Below are 15,165 nucleotides of genomic sequence, written 5' to 3'. Positions count from 1 at the left end.
TGCAGAGGCAAAGAACCTGCACACGGACCGGCAGGCAGGCAGGTGTACCTGGAGACTCTCGGGTCCAGCAGAAGGCAGGGCTCACCGGACATTTGCCTGAAGTCTGACAACGCTGCAGCGCAGTCGGGCCCCCTGCCCACGTTCCTCTCCCACCTCTCACTGTGAGCTACCCCTCCCCCACCATGGCCGAGAGGATGCACTAGGGGTAACCTCAGCTCCTCTCCAGGGAAGCAAAGGGGTGAGCTGAGATTTCAGGGGTGTGGGCTGGGGTGGGGGAGGCAACGGGGATGCCAAGAAAGGAGTGCTCGTGTTTGAGGTCTGCTAAGCGTGTGTGCCTCTGCAATCGGAGATGAATTTCATCCCGGATTCCGAGTTGGCGCCATCGAGTGGAGAAAGCAGGTGTGATGAGAGATTCTCAACCTACACGGGCAGGCCCTCCCCACCTGTCTTCCTGTTCACCTTGCAGCACCCCTTACCTGGCAAGTTTGCTGAGGCCAAGGACTTGCTTGTTAGGAAGATAACCGATATGCACCTTCAGAGAAAACACAGCAACCGTGAGCAAAGGGAACACGCAGCCCAGCTCCGCAACGCAGTGAGAAAGCACGGCAGAACACAGTGCACCCACATCCGGTCCGGCACGGCGGCGGCGCGGCTGGAAACGTCTGGAAGCTTCAGACTCAGACCATGAGGCACTTACACACGCATTTTTAATTACACAAACACAGTAAAAGGAAAACATGTGAGAACGAGTCTATCAATCACATGATCTGTGTCATTTTCTGGTGAAATACATGAGAAAAATCTGAATGTGAGATACAATACACACACACACAAAATGGGTAGACAATTAACAGCAAAACATTAGCAAATGAACAGAAAAAAACAATAGCGAACACCACAGACATCTCTGTTGGTTCAGCTTACAAAATCCCAACTGAAAATCTAAGAGGAGCAAGCTCTCTGTGTGGTGGGGGCCCCAGCCATTGCATCCAAATCAGCTGTGGACAAGAGCAGACCTTTGAGTGGGAATGTGAAACAAAGGGCATGAAGATCCTGCACCATTTCACTGAAGAATTGAAACACGGCTTAACCAGCGCGATCCCAAAGACAACACCCAATCCAAGCAATGGCTCCTAAGACATAGATGTCCCATCGACAATAAAGCAGGGACTGGCGCTGTGGCATAGTGGATGAGGGTGCCACCTGCAGTGCCGGCATTCCATGTGGGCGCCGGTTCGAGTCCTAGTTGCTCCACTTCCAATCCAGCTCTCCACTATGGCCTGGGAAAGCAGTAGAAGATGGCCCAAGTCTTTGGGCCCCTGCATCCACATGGGAGACCTGGAAGAATCTCCTGGCTCCTGGCTTTGGATTGGGGCAGCTCCAGCCTTTGCAGCCAATTGGGGAGTGAACCAGCGGATGGAAGACCTCTCTCTTTGCCTCTCCTTCTCTCTGTGTAACTCTGACTTTCAAATATTTCAAATAAATCAATAATTTAAAAAAAAAACACTTATTAAAGATCAAAACAAAATAAAATTAGAGTGGTAGTGGCGGGGGCAAACTTCCTTCTGCCAGGGGCCATTTGGACATTTATAACATCACTCACGAACCATACAAAATTGTCAACTTAAAAATTAGCTTGATAGGGCAGGCACTGTGGTGTAGCGGGTGAAGCCGCCACCTTCAGATTGGCGAAGCTCCGGCAACTGCGGCCATTTGGGGAGTGAAGCAGTGGACAGAAGACCCCTCTCTCTCTCTCTCTCTCTGCCTCTGCCTCTCTGTAACTCTGCCTTTCAAATAATCTTTTAAAAAATTTAGCATTTAGCAGAATTTATTGTATTTCAAGTCCTGCTGTGGTTGCCTTGGCAAGACCAGAGCCAGCGATTTCACAGGCCTTCCTTAAATGGCCCACGGGCCACACAGGTCCCACCCCCGTACCTACATATTCCCAAAAATGTAGATTGCAGCAGATTCATTTTTCCTGGCATGTGTTACAAAGAAATTAAACCCACCAATAGCACTGCCTCTGTCATAAGCAGTTCCACACTCATTACTGCTCGTGCCACACTGTACATACGTGTATTTTGGACCAAACATCATTCAGCCAAAATAAAGGGCAGGGATTTTCAGAGCCTACAGTTACCTTTTAAAAAAAAAAAAAAGAGCAACTTTCACCTCTTATCTTAACCTATTAACTTGTTATTTAACAGGAAAGTCTTGTCTCTGAAGGTCATCTAGTTTCTCTGTTTTTTCACTTAAGTTACGAGATCAGCCAGGTCGATAGCGTAAATATTTCTGTGAAACTTTGAATAAATGGGATATTGGGAATGAGCAGCTGACAACTGCCATTTTCCTAATCTTTCAGCTTTCACTGTGCCTTTTAGAATTATGACACACCGACAACGAAGACCTTACCTTTCCCACAAATGGGACCAGATGATGCTCACACATGGAAAACATGTCTATGTCCTTCACAATCACCATCTCGTCGTGATCTTCATCAAAGATAGCATCGTTGAGGACATCTGAAACCAGAGGCTGTGTTAGCCACAGTGCTGGATTTACAGAACAATCCAGTGTAGAAAAGCTACTAGGGTAAACATGAACCGACGGGCAACATGAGAATAATGCTAATCCTCACTAAAACAGAACGGAAATCCACATTAAGAGAGTTATTTTTCCCTAACAAATTACTGGTGCTTTCCTTTAGGGGATATCAAAAAACTCTTGATGTAGTGTTACAAGAAAAACGTGCAATCACAAATACATCTGCAGAATGAGTGCAAAGTAGGGAGCAAGGGAGGAATTAGGACAAAATCAATCTGATTATTTCTGGTGGTAGAAACAACTCTGTTTCTTCCTTACATTTCCTTATACCTAGGATTTCTCTGTGGTGGAGATACAGAAAACCACATCTGAGCAAAAGATTAATCCTTAACGTCTGCCTCCCGGGGCTGGAGCCAGACACCTGTAAACTTGACTTCTATTCTCAGTGCCCCCAGATAATTCTCTGCTGTTAAGAAGTCATCCAGTTATTGCAAGCAAACTTCAGAGTTACTGTTAGCATTCACCTTCGTAGGGAAATAATCCCACAGGCTGCCTGTTTGGGAGACTGTGGGGGAGGAGCCGTATCTTGTGTGAGCCGTGGAAACTGGCTAAGGTGGCTAGGCATGCAAGAGACATTTAAAAACAAGCAAACACAATGTTTTCAAACTGCCCTGATGGAGCCTCAACTACCTCATCTGCAAAACAGGTGAACCAGCCGGAGCCTAGGGGAGCTTTGAGCTCTCTGCCATTCTGCGACTGCAAGAACAACCTGGGGGCCAGAGCCGGGGCCTGCAGTGCTGTCATCCCATATGGAGGCTGGTTCAAGGCCCAGCTCCTCCACTTTCCATCCAGCTCCGTGCTAACGTGCCTGGGGAAGCAGCAGACCCACATAGGAGGCCCGAAAGAAGCTCGTGGCTCCTGGCTTCAACCTGGCCCAGCCCTGCCGTTATAGCCATCTGGGGAGTGAACCAGGGGATTGGAGATCTTTCTCTGTAACTCTGACTCTCCCCCCTCATTCTCTGTAACTCTTTCAAGTAAATAAATATTTTAAAAAGAAAATCCTTGCCCAGAAGCTGAGAAGGGATCAAGGGAAACGAGCTACAATCTTCACTGTAACGTGACAGCTGTGGTACTATTATCAGGGGGTGCCTGGGGGTGTCATAGGGGAATGCTTGTCATACAGCAAACCCTGCCACTCTGTTGTCACACGCACATAGAACTCCAGCATGATCTCTCATTTGTAAGATAAATGTTTACAAAAGAACAAAACCTGCACAGTGTTTGCACAGCCTGCCAGAAGAGATGCATCAAGGCACCTGGCTGTGTGATCTCCAAGGACAGGCACAGAAGGGACAAGATGGGGACAGCCCCCTGTTTGTACCTCCCCTGGAAGGCAGGCTGCTGAGTGAGTCACAGGGAGATGAACAAAAGCCCACACTCAGCCCTAATCTTCAGTGGCTGCCCTGCCACGCCAACAGGGCTCAGCGACATTGAGTCGTCATGCTCACCATGGTGACCAGTTGACCATGTTGTGGAAAAGTCCTTAGTGTGGTCAATGACAGGAAATGTGAAGGGTATGGACACACACAGGCAGACACCGTCACCACGTCTAGAAGTGGCTCATAAAATGCAAGGAGGAAAAATCTCAGTGTCATTCTTTCAGTAAATATTCCTTCTCCAAAAGCACACTTCTGTTGTGAATACTCTGCTCTAACCTTACTCATAAATCTGAAAGAAGTCCAAAAATAGATCCTTCAGGTTCCCCAAAGTATTACGGGTTGTCCCCAAGATCTTGATACAGCATTACTTAAGATCAAGTGTCTGGTAATTACAACAGATAGAATTAAAAAGGAGAGAATGCGCCAACAAGGGAAGCATCCACACAGCAGACTCAAAGAATGACAATGGCTTTAAATAGCACTCTGACCTCAGAAACAGCCCTTAAGTCTTCCTGGTCTGGCTGAAAAGCCCATGAGAGCATTTCAGGCATGGAAAACCAAGACACTGTGGCAAAAAATATTCTACAAGAAGGATCTCTATGAGTGAGATCCCACTGGAAGGAAGGGGTCATCAAAGAAGGAGGTACTTTTCTCTGAAGGGAAGAGAGAACTTCCACTTTGCTTATGGCCTTGTCTAAATACTGACAGAATTTGTGGATTCAGAAAGTTTCCATAGCCTAAGCAGCTCATGTCAAGAGCCTAGGGTGAGGCCGGCGCCAAGGCTCAACAGGCTAATCCTCCACCTAGCGGCGCTGGCACACAGGGTTCTAGTCCCGGTCAGGGCGCCAGATTCTGTCCCGGTTGCCCCTCTTCCAGGCCAGCTCTCTGCTATGGCCAGGGACTGCAGTGGAGGATGGCCCAAGTGCTTGGGCCCTGCACCCCATGGCAGACCAGGAGAAGCACCTGGCTCCTGCCTTCGGATCAGCACGATGCACTGGCCGCAGCGGCCATTGGAGGGTGAACCAACGGCAAAAGGAAGACCTTTCTCTCTGTCTCTCTCTCTCTCTCACTGTCCACTCTCCTGTCAAAAACAAACAAACAAAAGAGCCTAGGGTGATCAATTATATCACACATAAGAGTGTTAACTGATAAATTAACAACAGAAGTCATTGTGCACTAATTCCCCATGCAGGACCTCAATGAGTTGTATTTGAGTTAACTGTAAAACTAGTTCTCAAACAGTTTTGTGTGTGTGTGTGTGTGTGTACGTGCACAAATCGCTGAAATCTTTACTTAGTATAGAGTTGGTCTTCTGTGTACAAAGTTAATTGAAAATGAATCTTAATGGAGAATGGGACTGGGAATGGGAGAGGGAGGAAGAGGTGGGGTGGGAGTGAGGGTGGGAGGGTGGGAATGGTGGGAAGAATCACTATATTCTTAAAGTTGTACTTATGAAATTTGTACTCATTAAATAAAAGGTTTCTTTGGGGGAAAAATCATTACTGTCTTGTGTAACTTTCTAAAATCTTTAGCCACACAGGAAATAATCATCAAGGTAAAAACAAACAAGAAATGCTTCTTAAACAACTAGAGAGAAGTAGTGAACACAGCAAAGATTCATTCTCTCTTGCAAAGAATGAGATTATCCTCACTCTAAGTTCTTAGGACAACTGCAGGACACACATTAAAAGTCAGCCCTCACTGTGTTGTGGTGCAATGGGTTAAGTTGCTGCTTGTGATTCCAGCATTCAGTATTAGAGTTTGTGTCCCAACTCTGCTACTTCTGATCCAGCTCCTGGATAATGCACTTAGAAAGGCAAAGGAAGATGGTCCAGATACTTGGATCCCTGCACCCACGTGGGAGACCCGGGAGAAGCTCCTGGCTCCTGGCTTTAGCCAAGCCCAGACATGGCTATTGTAGCCATCTGGAGATTGAATCAGTGGGTGGAAGATGTCTATCTCAATCCCTCCCCTTCCCTCCCTCTCTCTCGCTCTGCTTTTCAATTAAAAAAAAAAAAAAAAAAAGCCAAAATGATTACCTATAAAGAACTAAGAGAGGGCCGGCGCCGTGGCTCACTAGGCTAATCCTCCGCCTTGCGGCGCCGGCACACCAGGTTCTAGTCCAGGCCGGGGCGCCGGATTCTGTCCCGGTTCCCCTCTTCCAGGCCAGCTCTCTGCTGTGGCCAGGGAGTGCAGTGGAGGATGGCCTAAGTGCTTGGGCCCTGCACCCCATGGGAGACTAGGAGAAGCACCTGGCTCCTGGCTTTGGATTGGCGCAGCAAGCCGGCTGTGGCCACCATTTGAGGGGTGAACCAATGGAAGGAAGACCTTTCTCTCTGTCTCTCTCTCTCACTGTAACTCTGTCAAAAAAAAAAAAAAAAGAATTAAGAGAAAAAAGAGATATGGATGGAAGACATCTTTGAATATAAGTTACTATGGAGATATGATGTTGAAATCATGTTGTTTTACCACTTAAAATTAAACCGAGAAGAAAAAAGCTAGTAACCCCCAATATGGCCTAATGCTTCATGGGGCAGTGGAACACAAATATGTCACCTGTATCCCATTTCATTAAAATGAACCCAGACTATAAACTTGACCTAGCCACATCATTTTCTGCCAATAATGAAGTTCCCTGGCTATATTTGTGTTTTGCTCCAACATATCTGAAAGCTGCCGTCTGGGGATAATAAGAAGAAAACACTATCACAGATTGTTTTAATTTCCTGCCTGTTATCAGCAGCAGGAAGGTAACCCTGGAGACGAGGGTTTGTGGCATTCTGGGAAACCAACATAGCCTCCAGCAGGCAAAGGTCTGTCTCCAGCCACGCCACACAACGTCAGCCTGAAAGTGGACCTTTGTCGTGTTATTAGCGATTGAGCAATGACAGCAAGGAACGCTGCTGGGCCGACACCAGACATGCTCCTGAAAGCACGCTCCCCATAGGGCCTCAAGCACCTGGCTAAGCGTCTCCTGGAGCAAGCACTCCCACACTCCCCAGTGGGGCTGTGAAAGCGCAGGCTGCTGGGCCCCATCCCCAGGGCATCAGTTTCGGTAGGTCTGGGTGAGCCTTAGAGTATGCATTTCCAGCAAGTTCCCAGAAGTCAGGGATGCTCCCGGTCTGCAAACCACACTGTGAGAGCCCCGTTTTGAAGCATCCCGTGTCCTGTGCTGCTACAGCATCTTTTTTTAAAATTTTTTTTTAATTTATTTGTCAGAAGAGTTATACAGTGAGAGAGATACAGAAAGAAAGGTCTTCCTTCCATTGGTTCACCCCCCAAATGGCCGCTATGGCCGGAGCTATGCCGATCCAAAGCCAGGAGCCAGGTGCTTCTTCCTGGTCTCCCATGAGGATGCAGGCACCCAAGCACTTGGGCCATCCTCCACTGCCTTCCCGGGCCACAGCAGAGAGCTGGACTGGGAGAGGAGCAACTGGGACTAGAACCTGGCGCCCATATGGGATGCCAACGCTGCAGGCGGAGGATTAACCAAGTGAGTCATGGTGCTGGCCCCAAGCATCCCCTGTTCTGTGCTGCTACACAGCATCTTAACACCTTCAAAATGTTCCAGGGGCTGCACTGTGGCACAGCAGGTAAAGCCACCACCTGCAGTGCTGGCATCCCATATGGGTGCTGGTTCGAGTCCTGGCTGCTCCACTTCCAATCCAGCTCTCTACTATGGCCTTAGAAAGCAGTGGAAGATGGCCCAAGTGCTTGGGCCTCTGTGCCCTTGTGGGAGACCCAGAAGCAGCTCCTGGCTCCTGGCTTTGGATCAGCCCAGCTCTGGCCATTGCTGCATCTGGGGAGTGAGCCAGCAGATGGTTCACGGCCTCTGCCTTTCTATAACTCTGCCTTTTGAAATAAATAAGTCTTTCATAAAAAAAAAATGCTACTACAAATTTATAGATATGGACTGAAGGGTAAACACAGACCTGTGTCTGCTAGAGAAGAAAAAAAAAAAGCTGTAAGAGGTAAAAGGAAACTCCTGGAAGAGATTCCTCCCAAAAGAAAATTTCCATTGAACAAAGTGGCACAGGAGTTAGCATTATCTAGGACATATGGTGATGAGCAGGGAAGAGTCGAGATCAGTGAAGAAGCCAGAATTAGAAAGATAACACTCAACGACAATGGAAGACGACCTGGGGACCATGCAACCATCCTAAGGGATAGAAGAGAGATAAGGGGGTCTGCCTACTGGTTTAGGATTAAGGGAGAAGAGACTGAGAGAGGTGCCCAGGGCATCAGGACTGTGCTAGAATTAAGTTAACTTGAGATGCTAAGACAAGCCTACCCTACCTGATGAAGAGGGTATGAATCACCCAACCAAACCCTTCTGGTACCATCTAACGTCGGGGTCGCCTCTACCAGCATGCAGCACTTATCCCACTGAGCCTCTTATTTCCAAGGTTATTTGTGTTCTTGTCTCCAGCCCCACTGGGTAATTAGCCACTATGGAGTGAGCCCTGTATCTTAAGACTTTGCAGTGTCCACATTGAGCTCCCTAACACCATGCCCAAAGTCAGAATTAAACACAGATCTTCCGTGTTTATCCAATTAATACGTCCATCTTTACCATGATTCACTTCCTTAAAATAGATGTTAAGATCAGCGAAACTCAGGAGACCAAGAGAACATAAGAATTTCCACTGCAGCCCTACTGGAAATAGTAACGTGTGAAAATTTAACTGAGTCAGGACGGGGATTACACAGTATGGCAGCGCTGTACCCAACAGCAATAATGCCCCAGCAGTAAAAGCAAGTGAATCTGAGCTCAATTTATAAATTTATATCATACATACATAAATTTATAAATCCCTGGAATGATTTTCAATGAAAACATATGTAGCAGAAAAAATACATAGGGTAGGATTCATTTACATTCAGTAGAAACAATAATACATGTCGCTTGGCGACACGCTACCCATAAAACCAAAGCACAAAAATACACACGAAAGAAAGAGAACAAATCCAGGATAATGGTTACTTCTGAGGCAAAGTAACAGGATCAGGAAACAAATTCTATCTGTCCTTTCAAAAAAGTACAGCAAACATGCTAAGATTTGTTATGATTTCGGGTGAATTTTGGCTAACCAAGTCCTTCCTGTTTTGTCTTGCACATTTCAGACACTTCATTGATAGAAGGATCGATTTTCTAACTGAGATGTTCCCATGCATGCTGATGTTTCTTTGTTTCCTGAAAATAAAAATAAAGAGAATGAGGCCACATTGGCACAGGAGGCTGAGGGTGGGGGTGGAACGCACAGGGAAGATCCAGCCTGCTTCACACAACACCAACAAACTCCCGCAAACTCTCTCAAAACCTGCCCTAATTCCTACCACAGAAGGCCTGCATTGTGGCACAGCAGGTTGCGCTGCCACCTGCCAGGCTGGCATCCCACAGGAGTGCCAGTTCGAGTCCCGCTCCCCTCTAGTGTGGCTGGGAAAGCAGCAGAAGATGGCCCAAGTGCTTGGACCTCTGCCACCCACGTAGGAGACTCGGATGGAGCTCCAGGCTCCTGGCGTTGGCCTGGCCCAGCCCCAGCCGTTGCAGCATTTGGGGGAGTGAACCAGCAGATGGAAGCTTCTCTTTCTCTCCCTCCCTCTCTCCCTTTCTGCCATTCAAACAAAAAAAAAAGTAAGTCTTGAAAAAAAGAAATAAAGCACACACTATTCCACTCTTCCACTCAAAGGCTTCTGCCACAGCGTGACACGGAATAGTCCGGCTTCCTGGCTCCTGTTTGAAAATTCTGTCCTGGAGCTAAGAGCAATGTTGAAGTCAAAGAGAGACGAAAATCCCTCTCTTCTTTCATTTCCACCGCGACAACACACCTGAGAATTTCCAACCCTCACAGCTTTCTGCACAAAACGAAAACCTCGCCCAAACTAAACAAGAACCAAGCATTCCACAGCCTGCCATAGCGGTGGACACCAACATTGCTGTAGACAAACGGTCACAGCATCTGTGGGGGCAGGCAGAGCAGCTGCATGGCCTATACGCTCCCTGTACCTCTTTCATAAACTGCACGTCTGCCAACAGGAGACAGCCAGAGTACTGCAGAGGAAGCAGAGGTTTTGCTATTTCAGAAATTTACACTCCTGTCATCCTTGGCAGAAATAAATCCCTTTCTCTTCTGCTGTTAAAATGTGGCCAAAGTCCTGTAAAAAAAATTATTTAGTTGGAAGGTAGAGTTAAAGAGAGAGAGGGAGAGGGAGAGAGAGAGAGAGACATCTTCCACCTGCTGATTCACACCCCAAATGGCCACAATGGCCAGGGCTGGGTCAGATTGAAGCCAGGAGCCAGGGGCTTCTTCTGGGTCTCCCACATGGGTGCAGGAGCCCAAAGACTTGTGCCCTCTTCCACTGCTTTCCTAGGCCATTGGTAGAGAGCTGGATTGAACATGGAGCAGTCAGGATATGAACTAGCACCCATATGGGATGCTGGCATTGTAGGCAGTAGCCTAATCCACTCCATCGCAAGGCCAGCCCCAGTCATGCCTCTTGACAAGCTCTCGGCTGTTCTGGGAATGGTCCTGACGTGCATGCTTGGTCAGTCACTTACAGTACCAGAAAGCTAAGCCAGTCCCTTGTCATGAACACCACCCTTATCAGTGAGGGATCAGGTTTTCACCTATGAGAGTGTTGCTACTAGACGGCACTTTGTTCTTGTTTGCAAATGGTCCAGTTGCTCGGGTTCACATCCCAGGCACAGAAACACGGAAGCACACCTCATCTCCACAGCCAGACACATCCTTCAATTGGCTCTCAAGGGAACCACAAACACAGGGTTTCAAGGCACAAAATGATACAGTGGAAGGAATGCATGAAAGGAGACCAGAGAGAGAGGCAAGTTCAAGTTCAAGCTCTGTGCAGACTGTGGCCTGGCTTCAGGGTCCTCCCAGGGAAGGAGCTGGGCTTGGAGCAGGGGCCTAGTCTGACTCCCAGGTTCCCAATGTGTGCAGCTCTGGCTGCTGGAAATTGCCAGGGTAGTACAGGTACCCACACACCCCACTGCTCGGCTTTGTGAGATGTGTACTGCAGTGGCCAGGGACTTTCTGTAGTGAGGCAGGGGAGAAGTGCCTCTTTTAAGTGACTCAGATTTACTCACAGACAAAACTGAGGACTGCCAATCATGTAGACGAGTAACTCAAAGTTATCCAAGCCAGAGGGCTGGCGCCATGGCTCACTTGGTTAATCCTCCACCTGCGGCACCGGCAAATGTGGGCACCGGGTTCTAGTCCCGGTTGCTCCTCTTCCAGTCCAGCTCTCTGCTGTGGCCCGGGAAGGCAGTGGAGGATGGCCCAAATGCTTGGGCCCCTGCACTCGCATGGGAGACCAGGAGGAAGCACCTGGCTCCTGGCTTCAGATGGGTGCAGCACCGGCCATGGCGGCCATGTGAGGGGTGAACCAATGGAGGGAAGACCTTTCTCTCTGTCTCTCTCTCACTGTAACTCTACCTTTCAAATAACAACAACAACAACAAAAAGTTATCCAAGCCAAAGAACTCTCACTCCAGTCTTAGTTTACTACTCTGAATATTTCCAGTAGATCAAAATGAGAGCCTTAGAGGTTAAGGAGATAAAACAGAGTGAATTCAAGGAGGCTTTAAAAAAAAAAAAAAAAAGCACATTTGCAAAATTGAGTTTTTTAATTGGATAATTCTGTGTATCTTCCACAATCCAGCTGTTCAACTGAAAATGGAATTGACAAAACAGATGGTGATAACAAGGTCTGGTTCACCGCAGTTCTAAAGAACACACTGATCTGATAAACCATCCATTTGCTTCAAAAGCCGCCAGTGGGCACAGCCCTTATCACCCGGCACCCACGCAGGCCATGAGATTCATACAGACCCGTGTAATCCTATCCAATCACCACCAGCACTAGAGACAAGGAATCATCTTTTAGACGGCAGTTCCCAAACACAGCCAATCACAGGGAGCCCTGGAAATGCAGCCTCCTGGGGCCAGTGTTGTGGCACTGTGCACTAAGCTGCCACATGCCACACGAGCATCCATATTAGAGTTCTGATTTGAGTCTGGGCTGCTCTGCTTCCAATCCAGCTCCCTGCTATTGCACCTGCGAAAGCAGCAGAAGATGGCCCAAAGCAGATGGAGTGGATGGAGACTTGGCTGGAGTTCCAGTCTCTGGGTTTTGGTCCCTCCCAGCCCTGGCCATTGTGGCCATGTGGGGATTGAACCAAAGGAGAGAAGGTTTCTCTTTGCCTCCCTGTCATCCTGCCTTTCAAATAAATACTTTAAAAACAAAAAACTACAGCCTCCTGAGTTATCCTGAGAAAATCGGATTCACTGGGCATGGGTGTGAATCCAGGGGCATGTCTTTTACAAACCCCAGAAACTCTGATGAGCCAGTGGGGTAGGAGGGCAGGCTTCCAGGAGGAGAGGGTTCCTGGGGAATGAAAACCCACCCACTCCTGCCCCTATTTTGCCATTCAGCAAGGGTGAACCGTGGGCTGTTCCTCGCCGTAAATCCTCACTCCGGTTACTGTCAGAGGTGATGGCTCCTGCAGAAGCTTATGGAGTCTGTGCACGGCTAGGAAAGAGGGTAGGGAAGGTGGAGTGGAAACAAGAGGGGGAGAAAAGGATGCAGCTGGATTCAGCTCCCCGCTAATGCACCTGGGAAGCAGAAGAGAGCCGAGTACTTGGGACCCTGCCTGCCATGTGGGAGACCCAGAGGGAGTCCTAGACTCCTGGGCTTTGGCCAGGGTCACTGTAGCCACTGGGGGGATGAACCAACAGATGGAAGATCTCTGTTTCTCCCTGTGTCTCGATTATTCTGCCATTCAAAATAAATAAATCTTTACAAAAACAAAAATAATACTACTTGGGATACCCAATCCTCTACTGGCGGAGAACTGGGTTTGAGACGTAGCTCTGCCCTGATTTCCAGCGTCCTGCTGGTGCACACCCTGAGGGGCAGTAAGTCATCAATGGCTCAAGCATTTGGGTCCCTGTCTCCCATGAGGTAGATCCGGCTTGAGTTCCCACTCCTGGCTCTGCCTGGGCCAGCCTGGGCTGTTGCAAGCATCTGGAGAGTGAAGCAGCCAGATACCTATCAGAGAAAGGTTAGCACCCAAGACAGTTAAAGCTGGGCCAGCACGCTGCACACACAAAACACTGCCGTACCCACCATTTATTTGGTTTCCATGAGGGCAAAGTCAGTAATGTAATGCTACTCTGACCTTTACTTTTGAAATCAAACTGGAACAGTTTCAAGGGGAAGGAGAATCCCATTAAACCTGCAAACTAATAAAAAGGTGTTTCAAAAAAGGAAACCTTTACAGAAGCTGATCCTAAGGAGGCCAGTAGAAAATCTATTAGGAGCAGGTGCAGTGGTGCCGAGGGCTAAGCTGCATCCATTATCAGAGCGCCTCCATCCAGCACTAGCTGCTCTGCTTTGGATCTAGCTTCCTGATAATACCTCCTAGGACACAGCCCAGGATGGCTCAAGTACTTGAACCCTGCCAGTCACTCGGGAGACACAGTGGAGGTCCAGTTCCTGGATTTAGCCTGGCCCAGCCCTGGCTGTTTTGAGCATTTGAAGAATGAACCAGCAGATGAAAGATACCTTCCCTCCCTCAACTCTACTCCGTCTTTCAAATAAACTTTAAAAAAAAAAAAAATCTCTTTTGGAACCAACTGAAGGTCTTTAAATCTTTGAGACCTAGATAGTTTGTTTATCTAGATACTTCGGAATACCTTGCAAAATACCCAGCATTCCAGCTGAAACCATTTTCTCTGAATTTAGTCAAGGCTTTAGAACATGAGTTTCCAAGAATCTGAGGGATAGAGAAATAGGTTCAGTGAAGGCAAGAACAGAAGTAGACACATCACAAAGGCGTAACATCTCCCAGGACAAGCGACAAGGTGGTGCTGTGGGGGAGGGGCAGCAGAAGTGCTGAATAACCACCGGCAGGTGGGTGACCTTGGGTGGGTCCCGCTTTGAAAAGTCATTACTAAGAGATGCGGCGACAACCTGAATATACAGGAGGGATTAGATGTCACGAAGGGGTTGAGTTAATTTAAGGATAGAGTAAGAGGTTAAGAAAGGAAATACCTTCCGGAGGGACATTTCACCTCTAACAGATGTCTGACTTACTATAAAAGGACAGACTATGCTAATATGGCAGAATGTTCATTAGGAACCTATTCAGTAAGCGTATGTGAGAAGATGCCCATTGCATGATTTTTGTCAACTTCTGTGTTTGGAAAGTTTACATAATAAAAAAGAAAAGATTAGAGGCCAGTGCTGTGGTGCAGTGGATTAACGCCCTGGCCTGAAGCACCGGCATCCCAAATAGGCAACGGTTTCAAGTCCCGGCTGACCCACTTCCGATCCAACTCCCTATTTATGGCCTAGGTAAGCAGTGGAAGACGGCCCAAGTCCTTGGGCACCTGCGTGGGAGACCTGGAGGAAGCTCCTGGCTCCTGGCTTCAGATGGGTGCAGCTCTGGCCAATTGGGGAGTGAACCATTGGATGGAAGACCTCTCTCTCTCTCTCTCTCTCTCTCTCTCTCTCTGCCTCTCCTTTCTCTGTGTAACTCTGCCTTTCAAATAAATAAATCTTAAAAAAAAAAAGATAAAAAAAAAGCATGATGCTAAGAGTGAATATTAGTTTTCCTGGCATTACTGGTCCACCAGCTAATCCCACTATTCCTGAAGCCTTATTAATAGACTAAAACCAATCAGGTGCTCATAAAAGTAGCAACTGCTGATTTTTTTGGTAGACTGCAACACCCTCGGGGGTGGGGTGCATCTTTAAATAAAGCTTTTGTCTAATCAACGCTTGATTCTACAGGTTAAAAGACCCCAAAGAACATAGTTGAGGCCGGCGCTGCAGCTCACTAGGCTAATCCTCCGCTTTGCGGCACCGGCACACCGGGTTCTAGTCCCGGTCGGGGCACCGGATTCTGTCCCGGTTGCCCCTCTTCCAGGCCAGCTCTCTGCTGTGGCCAGGGAGTACAGTGGAGGATGGCCCAAGTCCTTGGGCCCTGCACCCCATGGGAGACCAGGAGAAGCTCCTGGCTTCGGATCAATGCGGTGCACTGGCCGCAGCGCGCTGGCCGCGGCGGCGATTGGAGGGTGAACCAATGGCAAAGGAAGACCTTTCTCTGTGTCTCTCTCTCTCACTGTCCACTCTGCCTGTCAAAAAAAAAATAAATAAA

The 15,165-nt window shown here is 48.1% G+C and overlaps 1 protein-coding gene across 1 annotated transcript in view; it reads right to left on the bottom strand.

Annotated features, from left to right (window-relative positions):
* Positions 1–15,165, bottom strand: part of GCH1 (GTP cyclohydrolase 1) — a 53,382-nt gene that overhangs the window by 19,679 nt on the left and 18,538 nt on the right. The window contains exons 2-3 of the mRNA XM_051822887.2: positions 2,413–2,522; positions 477–532 (exon numbers count right to left, since the gene is read on the bottom strand). Of these exons, the coding sequence (XP_051678847.1) occupies positions 477–532; positions 2,413–2,522 (166 nt within the window). The remainder of the gene's footprint in view (positions 1–476; positions 533–2,412; positions 2,523–15,165) is intronic.

The sequence above is a fragment of the Oryctolagus cuniculus genome, chromosome 12 (assembly GCF_964237555.1).
Source record: "Oryctolagus cuniculus chromosome 12, mOryCun1.1, whole genome shotgun sequence".
Classification (NCBI taxonomy): Eukaryota; Metazoa; Chordata; class Mammalia; order Lagomorpha; family Leporidae; genus Oryctolagus; species Oryctolagus cuniculus.
This window is presented reverse-complemented; position numbering and strand designations above follow the sequence as displayed.